Raw genomic sequence first — 13,139 nt, 5'->3', positions numbered from 1 at the left:
TATTCCTGATGAAGGGCTTTTACCCGAAACATCGATTTTCCTGCTCCTCGGATGCTGCCTGAACTGCTGTGCTTTTCCAGCACCACTCTAATCCAGAATCTGGTTTCCAGCATCTGCAGTCTTTGTTTTTACCTAGTTGATGAGTATCCACTTTCACCTAGTTGCACTTGTGGACAAGCTCCCAGCATAACTGAATGGTGGCTTATTTAGGAATCTCTTTATTGTCTGCTGCTTGCATCCTACTCTGTCAGTTTGTGTTGCACGCCAAAGGGAAGTCACATCCTACTTTCATCCTCAGTAGCAGCATTTCCCCATTAATAGCTAAATCCAGCCCCATGTGGCGCACAGTAAAAACTATTTAAAAATTGATACAATTCCCAGTTTTATCTCCCCAGAGTGTTGCAAGGTGTGAAGAAATAAAAATATGAATGAATACTTAGGAAACTTGTCCTTATTTCATTAGAGCAATGCAAAATATGAAATGATGCAAAATTATTTTTTTACTTATGAAAAGTTGGGACAGAACAAATTGAAAAATGGTAGTTGAGGATCAAAAGGCGAGGGGGTAGAAGGTACAAAATTATCTATAAGAGACTTTAAAAATATGATGAATGTTTTCATTTAAAGATTTGTCAAAATCATTTTGAAACTTGCTACTGGTTGAGGCAGTAACTGACAGTATTCAAGGTCATTTGGTCAGATGGATAAAGAAAAAGGGACTGTGCCAATAAAATGCAAATAAAAAAGCATGGTATAATTTTTTCTGAAAGTTAATTGTGAAGTGAGACAGGAAATGATGCATGTGCTTCATGATGACGTCAGTTAGTTTCCATTTCTTTCTGAAAGCATTGATTTCTGCTGAAATACACTGTTCCCACAGTGATGGCAGCCCTCCAGTATTGCCTCTGAGTGTAATTCAAATGTGAGCACCATAAGAATGAGACAGTAAGTACTAGCAGAAAACCTAATTGTGAGGGGGTGGGAAAAGATGATCATAGCCAAACCTGATGGTATTCTCATCCAGTAGAGTGTGCATGTTTCCACAAGTTTCACAGGATTGTTAATTTTCTTTTCCAATAAATAGAATAAGAATTTATGACATAGTTCTGAATATTCTAATTCAAATACAAAGATTTCATCTCTCATTTGACTTACAGGCCTATATTTGTGAAAGGACAAAATAGGCAGTCATTCCTTTTTCTAATCTATCATTACTGATCTTGGTCAAACTGTTGGTTACAGGTACAGAACTTGCAATGGTTCAGTGCACTGTACCTTACACAGAGATTCGAACTGTGGGAGAAAGGCTTCTTGGTACTACAAAATTTATAACACTACATCATTTTAAATGGGACTGAGAATAAGGTACCACCAGAAAAATGGCTTCGGCTGAAGCACCAGTGGCCAATGAACGAAGGGCATGCCTTTGGGCACAGCACATATGATTGACTGAATAGATGAATGAATGAACGGACAAATGAATATCAGGTAGAGGGTTTAACAGGAGGACAGTTATACCTGTTAACTTCTGCTCACGCTCAAAACATGAAATTATTCCCCACTATGACTAATTATACTTCTCCGATAATGTATCACAGTTGAGATGAACTACGGAGCTAATATAGTGTAAGTCAAGTTCTAGAATTGGGACCTGACTTATCATGTATGGGTTTGTTTCACGCTTGATTCATTTATTAATTAAATAACTGAGGAAGCAGGTTAGTACAGAAATTTTAATTTAATGTAACATAGCCAGAGTATGTTTATACAAGAACAAAATTTAATTTCCTTTCTATCAACATTTAAACAATCCAGCCTAGAATCTACATTTGTTTCTTTCAGTCACAAGAATTAAAATAAATCACTTGATGCTGGGGTTACTTTATTGTTGATCAGCAAAACCAGGCTTAGCTTCCTAAATTTATTAAGTCTATTGGCACTTACTCTTAAATTAAATCTCTTATAAATTGACTTATTCTTCAGTTGTGCAGCTGCTTAAGTTTAATTGATAAAGACATTAGCTTCAGGATGTCAGTAAATAAAGCTTTATCATTTTCAACCTACCTCTGAAATGGGTTCATTCACTTCCACTCGAAGTGAGGGAGTTCCTTCATTTCTGTAACAAAAACAGACCATTATGTTTTACAGTAGCTAGTAGTTTAAATATAATTCATGCAAACAAAAATATTCAAACAGCATGTAGTATTCTCAATACGGGACATCGATTATGTTTAGAAATTGTTACCCCTGTAAAAACCTTTCAAGACAGGCATACTTCATTCATTTTTAACTCATTGATAATCATAAATGAAAACTTCCAAGATTTAATGAGTCATGATAATAAACCGATAACAGACTTAGCTTGTTGCAAAGATTGGAACCAGAGCCAGGTGGATCTCATTGACTATGAGATCCTTTATTGGGGTTGTTAACCTGGGACAATCAGGAACACCCTGGCTGACAGATATAAACAGGAGATTCAGAAGCCTCCTCAGGTTAGAGCATTGACTCTGTATTGGCTGGTGTTTTTTTTGGAGAGGTAAACCTGAACTGGCTGAATTATTTAGCCAGTTTCTTAACTGGCATTCTTTTTAGTGAGGACTGATTGTGTGCATCAGGAGTTTAACAATATGTTTCAGGTGTAACTCAGTTCTCATTAGGGGATTGTTGTTTCACTGGCTGGTTACAGCCTATGTGTTACACTTTTTTTACTTTTTTGAGAAAAGGACAATGTTAATTTTGTGGTAGGATTTAGCCCTTGGACTCTAGTTTCCTTTGTTTCTTATGTCTTCATGATGTTTTTGGTGTTTGGACTGAGCCCTTGTGGAAGTCTTACATTTCACCAGAGGAGCTGTTCCTGTGGGGAGGCCTAGCCCTTGGACTGGGCCTCTGAAGATTGAACACCTGTGTGCTGGGAGGTGAGCACTTGCTGTATCCTGGAGTTTGGGTGAAGATCTTTCCTTCAGGAGTGGACCAAACCCCTGTGAGTTAACTGCACCTGTACAATGTTCCTGTGAGTGGGCCTGGTTTTCCAAGGCTGGGCCAGGACCCCATGGAGACTGAACACTTGTGTGCTGTGGGGTGTGCATTTGCTGCCTTCAGGAATGGACTCCATTTTGGATAATGCACTCAAACTGGAGTGGACTCCATTTCTGGGAATGCACTCTATATTTTGAAGACTCTATATATTTGGACAGTGTACCATTTGTTGGTAATTAACTGTCATATGGTTTGGGGTTATCACCCACACTGTCTTGTGTCCCTAGGTCTGGCAGGTCTTAATGTGAGCTGGGAGGCTCATGGTCATCCTGAAAGCTGCCACCCTGAGAGCCAGAGGGTGGATTGGCCATCCTGTGAACCTGAAGGTTGGTAGACTATCCTGAGAGCTGAGGGGGGAAATGGAGTTGGCTGCCCTGATGCCAGTTGCCCTGAGAGCCTGATGGTGGGTAGGTCATTGAGTGCTGCTGCCCTGAGAAGGGGTGATTGGGACGGGCTGTCCTAGAGGTGGTTAAAAGGTGTCAAAGCAGCTGAGAGCCAGAAGGCGCGTAGGGGTAGGATGAGCTCCAGAAGGCTTGTGGGCTACCCTACATGCTGCCTCTCCTGGGAAGGGGATGGGCTGTCCTACAGGTGGTCAGAAGGTGTCTGGGTGGACCGAGAACTGGAAGGGGCATGGGGTGGACCGAGAGCCGGAAGGCACGTAGGGGCAGGCTGCCTGAGTGGTTGGAAAGTGGGAGGGATGGGGGCTTGCTGGGTCTGTATTGTCTGCACTTGTTATGTAACAGGATTGTCTTGTGTATCAATGTCATTGTTGCTGTCTTTTTATATTTGAAACTGGGCTTTGTGGTTTGTCCTCCATTACCTGTAAACTGGTTGATCGGTAGGGTTTGGGGCCTGGCTTTGCTGCTCCTCTCCCTTGTAAAATTGTATACAGCTGTAAGTGTTTTTCTGTAAACTCTCCTCTAATTTAAAAAAATAAACAGGAGATTCAGGAGGTCTCCTCAGTTTAGCAACTGGCTCTGAGCTGGCTGGTCAGAATCTATATACTGTGCACTGCAAATAAAGGGTGATTTGGTGATGGGATACTGGCCTCTGCACTAATTTCAGTGTTGATGAAAGAAAACAGTAAATGCCTGAAGAAAATTTGTTTGTAACAGTTGTGAGTTGGAGTAAGCAGTTCTGGCAAACAATGCCTTTATTTAGAAAGTTTGACTCATTGGATCCTGCTTTCAAAGACTGGTCCTGTATATGGAAAGAATGTAATCATTTCTGCACAAATGATATGGGGGCAGATAAAAATGAGTAATCCTTCTGACTGTTTGTGGACCTGCAGCATTTTCAGTTATTAGAAGTTTAATGTTTCCTGAGGCACCAGATACTTGAATCTTTCAAAGGTTGACTGATTTAAGGAATACTATTATGACCCAAACCGCTCAGTTTTATTTGACTGTTGAAGAACCAGGGGAATCCATAATCAGGATTTTTGAAGCGGTTAAGATGACTGGCAGAAGCATGTGATTCTGGGTTAACCCTGAATGAGATCCTCTTGGTCTTGGTCTTGGTTCCAATCACTACATCCCTCTTCTCTAATAAATCTGGGAATATAGGCCTGTTCTTTCTCGTAGTTTCTCCTGGGATTTTTTAACCTAGGTCCTGCTCCTTGTCAAAATTATTGGACCATCCTTCCCCTAACTACAGGGTTAGTTCCAGCAGAGGTGCAGAGTTGGGGAGAAGACTCCACACCTAGTTACCCCTGATATTCCTGGGGTGGTAGGGTGAAATGGCAGCAGGCAATGCCAATGCTGGCTATATGGTGCCTCTAAGTGAGAGGCAGTTTACTTCATAGGATGAAGTTTGATGCCAGAACCAGAGGGCCTGGAAAAGGTACCAGGAGAGGCTAATGCAAGATCAAGTCCCCTGATATATGAAAATGGAGTAGGTGATATGGTCCAGAACAAACATGTAGAACACATGAAAGCTGCTACTGTACAAATGGGACAGGAGCAAAACATGCCTGGCCCCTCAATAGCCAGAAAGGCGTCAGAAACCATGGGATATAATGATTGGAGCCTTGGCCAGGTGGATTTCATTGACTGTGGGATCCTTCATTGGGTTGTTAACCTGGGCCAATCAGGGAGCCCTGAAAACTGATAGGAAAAGAGATTCAGGAGGTCTCCTCAGCCGAGGGACTGGCTTTGAGCTGGCTGGTCCGAGCCAATGTACTCACACATGGAAATAAAGGGTGACTTGATAAAGGAATAACAGCCTCTGCAGTTATTTCACTTGTAAAGGTATGGGGCATGGAAAGTCAATCATTTAAGAGGAAAGTCACATCCTGCAAATTTTGTCTTGGGTGAAGGGGTTCTCAAAAGGCTAACTGCAGTGGGTAAATGGGCCAAGTTGTCTGAACTATGATAAACAGTTATTGCCTCTTTTGGTACCATACAATGTTGATGCTTGTTTGGTTTGTCCCACTTAGTATGACCCATTGGTGTTAGTTTATCACCAAGTACTGCCAACATAACTGTCTAACTCTGCTGTCACTACCAGCAGCAACAACATTAAATTGCAGGCATGAAATGACAACAGTTCTGTGATTCAGAAAGTGCATGAGGCAGGTCAATCTTATGGCTGACTATGCTTTTGTCTGTCTCCTGACTTGGGGATGTCTGTAACCTATTGACATTTCACTCCAGCAAGATTACCAATCTTCCAGAAGAACACTGGAAACGTCTAATGAAAAATTGTATTCATGGACACTGCTTCCACCTCCCCTTGAAGATTTGAGGGCACAAAAATAAAATGCTTTCCCTTCATTTCCTTTCAGCATTTCAAATTTATTAATTCTAACATAATTAGAGAGGGGAAAAAAACAGGATGATTACTGAGTGTAGAATCACTCAATTGAGCCAGGGAAAGTCTGTTCATTTCTAAAGTGACATGTAAAGATGTTGTGCTGTGTGGATTTTAAAAAATTATTCTTTCATGAATGTAGATAGTGTGATACAGTATTTACTTTTCCTTAAGATTAGAATTTTACAGACATGGGTCCTGTGGTCCAACAGGACATTGCTAGTGTTCCACACTATCTCCTCTTACATTTCTTCTTTTTAGCCCAAGCAATATATCCTTGCTTTCTACTGCAGTGCTTAACTAAATTCTGTACCAATATACAAATGTTAATTGAAAAAGAATGAATTAATTAGATAAGTTTCTCCTTTAATTCCTGAATAGATGAACAGTGGAAGTCCATTATAACACTTCATTATATTGTGATCTGTCTCATGGCTCTCAAAAGACATAAATCTTCCTTTTTGTTGTTCAAAAATAGAAACAGGGTTTTCTCAAGGGTGTAAGAATCAGGGGCAGGAGTAGGCAATTTGGCCCCTCAGCTTTCTCCTTTCTTATTAACATGGTCCAGCTGTACTGCAGTTGCTTTTTTGGTCTCCAATCCACCTTATAATGGACTTTCACTGATTAACTATTGCATTATATTTGTTATCTTTGGATTCTTCCCAAGTGTGAATATCTTACTGATGTACACCTCTTCAAATTCCTCCATAATGTTAACAGAACTCTGTAAGGTCACCACTCAGTCTTTTTAGGGAAAAGAATGCTAGCCAGTATAGTCTTTCCTTATATTTTCTCAGTGCTTGTACCATCCTTGCAAATTATTTTGCAAAATACTGTTTATGGCATCTTGTGACCTTAAAGGAATAAAGTAATGAATACATCCAAGTCAATCACTGATCAGATCTGCTTTATTTTATTATGGAAGCTTTTTCTATATGCAGGGAATTATTAGCTTTTATTTGGATGACTTAAACAAAATGCCATTTAGAAATTTCAATGCAATGATGTAGCACTCAAGTCTTGATGTGTCTTAATACTGTATAATTACACAATCTACAGCATGTAAGCAAGCAATTAAACCATCTGGTTTTAGCTGCTTTCCACCATTTTTCCTATCCTGATCCTTTTCCTTTCATTTTCTACAGCAATGTATGATTCACGGTAATCCCTAATCTAACTGCTTCTATCAATTTTAGCATTCTCATCTGTGCAAATAAATTATTCCTAAACTTTGTTTGGTCAGTGAATAGCTCGTATTTAATGTTCCATTGTCCTGTATCTGGTGGTGACTGCTGTTGTCATAGTAACTGTTGTTGCTGATCCATTCTCCTTGTTGGAGAACAGTGGATCTCTGGGATTGATTGTCAATCTGGACTCTGTGTGCAGTTAGTGACATCACATCTTCCTCATCAGCTGTCAGTGTGAAAGAGTAACTTCTTTTTGTCAGCTGTTGCACTGATCTAGCTGGTCATTCACATTCACCATGTACATTGAGGTACTCTACACAGGCCTCAAGTTAACACATGGAGTGACTTAGTGACAGAATTACACATTTGTAGTCTGACTGGTTCCTGCTCAGCTGATGCTTATTTTGACAGCTTTATAAAAGAGAAATTTGGCTACTTGTCATTTCACTTTGATTTTGTCACATTCCTGTTCCTACTACTACTGGTTTGACTATTTTTTTCTCTTAATTGGAAGGGTAGTTCAGGTACAGTAAAATTAGACATTAGATTAGATCATTTTTCATACTTTCAAAAGGCTTGTTACTCCACTCTAGAGTTACCTCAAACATGCTCATGTTGGATTGGCTTGATATTTTTGATACCTTTGACAACTTTCACTACCGTCTCAGTCTTTCCACTTGACTGAGGGTTATGTGGAGGTGATGAGGGGAGGATGAATTTCCCAAATATTTATAAGTGCCTGAGTTATTCGCATGTGAACTGAGGGCTAGTATTACTCATCACCATGCTATAATAACAGACGAACACTTTTTTTTGTATTCTACAATCTCGCTGGTTATTGGTGTCAGCTGATCCAACTCCCAATAGTTAGAATAGTTGACAGTGACAAAAATAATTTTTCAGTGAGAATGAAAAGATCTAATCTAAGTTTCGCCCATTATCTATCTGGGATATCTTGAGTCATGAGTGGTTCTTTAGCTTGGTATTCATTCCAAGCACTGCATTGGTTGTGGTTTAAATCTCATTTTTTCATAGCTTGCCAGGAGAGGACTTCACTTGCCTCCCTTTAGACTAGTCAGTTTCTTGATGGCTTGTATAAATGTGCTCTAACACCTCTTTTCTCACTTTCTTATACAAGACTCATTTTGGACTTTGGCTTTTCTACATGTTCAATACTCTCAGGGTAGAAAAATGCCCTCAACTAGTCTGCCATATGTGACTCCAGACTAACCATGACTCTTCACCCCTCTAAAATGGCCTGTCAAGTCATTCAGTTGTACCAACAACTAGGAAGGAAGAACAGAAACTGGATGGACTATCTGAAATTGACTAAGGCATCTGAAATGCAGCCCTGTCAACCCTGCAAAGTCCTCTATTATTTATCTGGAAGCAAAATTGGGAGATGTCTCTCTGACAGCAACAGTCTGATATAATGGTGTTCACCAAATCCTACTTCACACAAGATCAGACATCAGCATCTTCATTCTGATCATAACCCTTCCCACCAGCAGATGTGGCACCATAGCACAGGTGGGAGGGAGCTACCCTGGGAATCCTCAATTTTGATCCTGGTCCTAATAATCTCATTGCACCAGGTCAAACATGGGCAAAGATCTTCCTGTTACTGACCATGTCTTGTTCACCCCCCCCGCCCCCCAGCTCTTCACTCCATTATACTGGATTCATAATGTAAACCCTGTTTCTCTTTCCACAGATGTGGAATTTTTCCAGCATTTTCTGTGCTTGTTAAATTTCTGCTCGCTGTAGTATTTTGCTTTTATTTTAGTAGCTAAGATTGGTTTGCGACTTTGCAAGAAAACGACAGCAGCGCTAAGGAGTTCTAAGGATTCCACATGCATGGTCCAGATCATTGAATGCATCATTAGTTGACATCCTCCATCCACCAAACCACCAACTTTTCATGCTGATGAATATATCACATTCTCCTATTCAATTCATATCAGTCCCTGACATTAGACAATAGGTGCAGGAGTAGGCCATTCAGCCCTTCGAGCCTGCACCGCCATTCAACATGATCATGGCTGATCATTCCTAATCAGTATCCTGTTCCTGCCTTATCTCCATAACCCTTGATTCCACTATCTTTGAGAGCTCTATCCAACTCTTTCTTGAATTCCTGCCTCCAGAGTGTCCAATCCTTTCATAATTTTCTATGTCTCAATCAGATCCCCTCTCAATCTTCGAAACTCAAGGGTATACAGGCCCAGTCGCTTCAGTCTTTCAGTGTAAGGTAATCCTGCCATTCCAGGAATTGATCTCGTGAACCTACGCTGCACTCCCTCAATAGCTAGAATGTCTTTTCTCAAATTTGGAGACCAGAACTGCACGCAGTACTCCAGGTGTGGCCTTACCAGTGTTTTGTACAGCTGCAGAAGCACCTCTTTGCTTCTATATTCAATTCCTCTTGTTATGAAGGCCAGCATGCTATTAGCCTTCTTTACTACCTGCTGTACCTGCATGCTTGCCTTCATTGACTGGTGTACAAGAACACCCATATCTCTCTGTACTGCCCCTTTACATAAATTGATTCCATTGTGGTAGTAGTCTGCCTTCCTGTTCTTGCTACCAAAGTGGATAACCATACATTTATCCACATTAAATTGCATCTGCCATGCATCTGACCACTCACCTAACTTGTCCAGGTCACCCTGTAATCTCCTAACATCCTCATCACATTTCACCCTGCCACCCAGCTTTGTATCATCAGCAAATTTGCTAATGTTATTGCTGATATCATCTTCTATATCATTAACATATATTGTAAAAAGCTGTGGTCCCAGCACGGATCCCTGCGATACACTGGTCACTGCCTGCCATTCCGAAATGGAGCCGCAACCAATTTTCAATCCAATCTAGTATTTTGCCCCCAATACCATGCGCCCTAATTTTACTCACTAACCTCCTGTGTGGGACTTTATCAAAACCTTTCTGGAAGTCCAGGTACACTACATCTTCTGGATTTCCCTCATCCAACTTCAGAGTTACATCCTCAAAATTCAAGAAGATTAGTCAAGCATGATTTCCCCTTTACAAATCCATGCTGACTCTGTCCTATCCTGTTACTACTATCCAGATGTGCAGTAATTTCACCCTTTATAATAGACTCCAGCATCTTTCCCACCACTGAGGTCAGACTAACTGGTCTATAATTTCCTGCTTTCTCTCGCCCACCTTTCTTAAAAAGTGGTACAACATTAGCCACCCTCCAATCCTCAGGAACCGACCCCAAATCGATTGAACTCCAGAAAATAATCACCAACGCATCCACGATTTCCCGAGCCACCTCCTTCAGTACCCTGGGATGCAGACCATCAAGCCCCAGAGACTTATCAACCTTCAGACCTAACAGTCTCTCCAACACCAAATCCTGGCAAATATATGAATTCCCTTAAGTTCAGGTCCTTCAGCCACTGTTACCTCGGAGATTGCTTGTGTCTTCCCCAGTGAACACAGATCTGAAGTACCCATTTAATTCCTCTGCCATTTCTTTGTTCCTAGTAATATATTCCCCTGTTTCTGTCTTCAAGGGCCCAACTTTTGTCCTAACTATTTTTTTGCCTTGCACATACTGAAAAAAGCTTTTACTATCCTCAATATTCTTGGCCAGTTTACCTTCGTACCTCATTTTTCCTCTGCGTATTTCCTTCTTAATAATCCTCTGTTGCTCTTTAAAAGCTTCCCAGTCCTCAGTTTTCCCACTTAGCTATGTTATACTTTTTCTCTTTTAACTTTATAGGGGACCTATCTAATAGTCAGATACACCGGATCCTCCTCCTCATTTCGATGTCAGAGTCAGAGTTCCCAATGCTTCCTTATACCATATATACCATCCAGCTGTGGCAGGCACATCACCTGAACACAGTTCTATGCTATTACTGATATTCTATCCTGTCAAATCAAATTTTCTCACTTAGAACATTGCAGACTGCAATATGATTGTGCCTTATATAGTTTCTCAAGTCAGTGTCACATTGCTATTTGGTATGCTGAGCAAGTGGCCTGACTATGGACCTCTTGTTTGCCACCCCATACTACTTCCCTTTCACCACCCTGACACTTTCCCATTTCCTGCTTTCAGAAACCCAAGAACTGTCAGCTGCTTAGCCAAAGTACAAATAAGGGGAGGTGAGCAAGCAACAAGACTAAGTGGCTCCAAACCTCTATCTGATTATGGCAATCACCAGCTCTGATACTGGCAGTTTTGTACCTATAAGGCAAGAATCAAGTTGGAATTATTCATAATCAAGGGGTTCCACTGAGTTGCAAGCAGGCCAGAGGGGAAGAACTACCCATATGCCAGTTTATTGCAGGGTGAGGTTGCGGATGAATTCTAGAACAGGGTACTAAGATGAGGATCTCAATTGAGCAACATCTTGTGGAATGCTGATGAATATACATAGCAAAATAGTAGGTGCATTAACACACTTGCCAGACAGGAGCAGAGAGGAGTCCAGCTCAAGGAGGAATCATGACGAGCTTGTGTTCTCTGCATCCTCTACTTCATCTTCAGTCCTGCTGCTGACACAGAGACACTTCATTGACAAACACCTCTACCTAGCCTAACTATTGTACCCTTTGTGTGCACAGGTCATCAGATCATCTGTCTTTCCTCAGAGGATGCAGCAACAGTCCTTGCAAAATCCACCAGATCTCAACAGCTGCTTCAAGAACACTTTTAATATACTTAAAGGGACACAGTAACAGCGTAAGTTATATTTGCAAGTTGGGTATGTGGTCCCTTAAATAATACTAGTTCTAACACCCTCTTACAGCTGAAAGCATTTACTTTGGGTGACAAGTGAAGACACAGGCTTTGTGGTCAAAGTTAGTAAGTAGAGCATCCAGTCAGCTAGGAGGACTATATGATGTCATAACAACACAAACTCAGTGTCTGGCATACACATGGGACACTAGTAGAAACATTCTCACAGCATGTGGGGATAACAGCAATAACAGATGAAGGTAGAGTGCACCTCACCAGAGGACCTCCAGTTTCCAACACACCACCTCTAGCAGTACCACAGATCAGAAGTTCACATTCTTCCTTTTTTTTTTTGAAGTGTTTCAAAAGTTGTTTTATTTGATTGTCCTGACCAATGTCAGAAAGACCAAGGGAAATATGAACATTTAACTGCAGATGTTTAGAAGTAGCAAATAAATGAGGATACTGCATGATGACAACTAGCTTGATCAATACTTTGGTTTTACTGAAGTGTATTAATTGTGTATATTAAGACATCACTGATGCCCCCATTTCTGTTAAATCAACAAGTCTGTGTGTGTATATAGACAGGAACTGTTATGAAGTAGGCTTTATAAAGTTAATCTGACTTAGGTCAGAGAAGTTTATCCCTTTCTGCTGAGCAGGCAATTCTGAGATACCATGGACTAAGCCCAGTGCTGATAGGTTCCATAATTACATAGGAAGGTGAAAATAAAAAAAAAGCCTCTTTCCAAATCTATAGCCACATTTGAAAGCACGGGCTTTCACTATAAGCCTTGGCGATAGTGTCATGATGGCTGAAAACCCCTTGTATTAGAAATTACTCATGTGAGTACATCTTCTCTCATACTGTGGTGCTATTATAAGCATAGCAAGATAGTACCATACCATTCTACATTCAATATTTCTGTAGACTATGTAAATGCTCAATATTACAAAGCTTATTCAAATTAGTCAGTATCAAAATCTCTTACATGGGATCTGAATTGACAGGATGGAGAATAACTTGTGGAGTTCGGCTTTGTACCTCAGGTGTGACATCTAGGAAGAAGATATTAAGTTTAAGGAAGAGAAAAATTACCAGCTGACAATTAAAAGAAAGCAATCATAAATTTAACATCAAATAAAGAATACCAACTCTCTGAAGAACCTCAAAGCAAGCATGTGGCACTTGTTAAAAGGTGCTACCTTAATCTAGGGGAAATCAAATAAAAACTATGCATTTATTCATGTGACCTAGTCAAATATTTATCAAAGGATCTTGCAGTTATAGCAATGACAGACACAGTTTAATTCATTAAAGCATTTCAAGTGTCAATAATTAAAGGGAAAAACATGTCTTAAGAAAAGACTAGCTT

At 40.4% G+C, this 13,139-nt stretch overlaps 1 protein-coding gene and 1 long non-coding RNA gene across 4 annotated transcripts in view; one reads left to right on the top strand and one right to left on the bottom strand.

Annotated features, from left to right (window-relative positions):
- Positions 1–13,139, bottom strand: part of ksr2 (kinase suppressor of ras 2) — a 423,089-nt gene that overhangs the window by 131,405 nt on the left and 278,545 nt on the right. For both annotated transcript variants that reach the window (XM_043715875.1, XM_043715876.1), the window contains 2 exons: positions 12,756–12,822; positions 2,065–2,116 (listed from right to left, as the gene is read on the bottom strand). In XM_043715875.1, coding sequence (XP_043571810.1) covers positions 2,065–2,116; positions 12,756–12,822 — 119 coding nt within the window. The remainder of the gene's footprint in view (positions 1–2,064; positions 2,117–12,755; positions 12,823–13,139) is intronic.
- LOC122562744 lies at positions 2,509–12,991 on the top strand. Of its 2 annotated transcripts, none has more exons than XR_006315406.1 (3): positions 2,509–2,539; positions 11,646–11,763; positions 12,775–12,991. It is a non-coding gene; the product is annotated as an uncharacterized LOC122562744 (long non-coding RNA). The 2 variants fall into 2 exon arrangements; XR_006315405.1 differs by lacking the exon at positions 2,509–2,539 and adding an exon at positions 3,258–3,365.

Source organism: Chiloscyllium plagiosum, chromosome 25 (genome assembly GCF_004010195.1).
Source record: "Chiloscyllium plagiosum isolate BGI_BamShark_2017 chromosome 25, ASM401019v2, whole genome shotgun sequence".
In the NCBI taxonomy this organism is placed as follows: Eukaryota; Metazoa; Chordata; class Chondrichthyes; order Orectolobiformes; family Hemiscylliidae; genus Chiloscyllium; species Chiloscyllium plagiosum.
The sequence above is the reverse complement of the archived record's forward strand: the minus strand, read 5'-3'. Positions and strand labels throughout refer to the sequence as shown.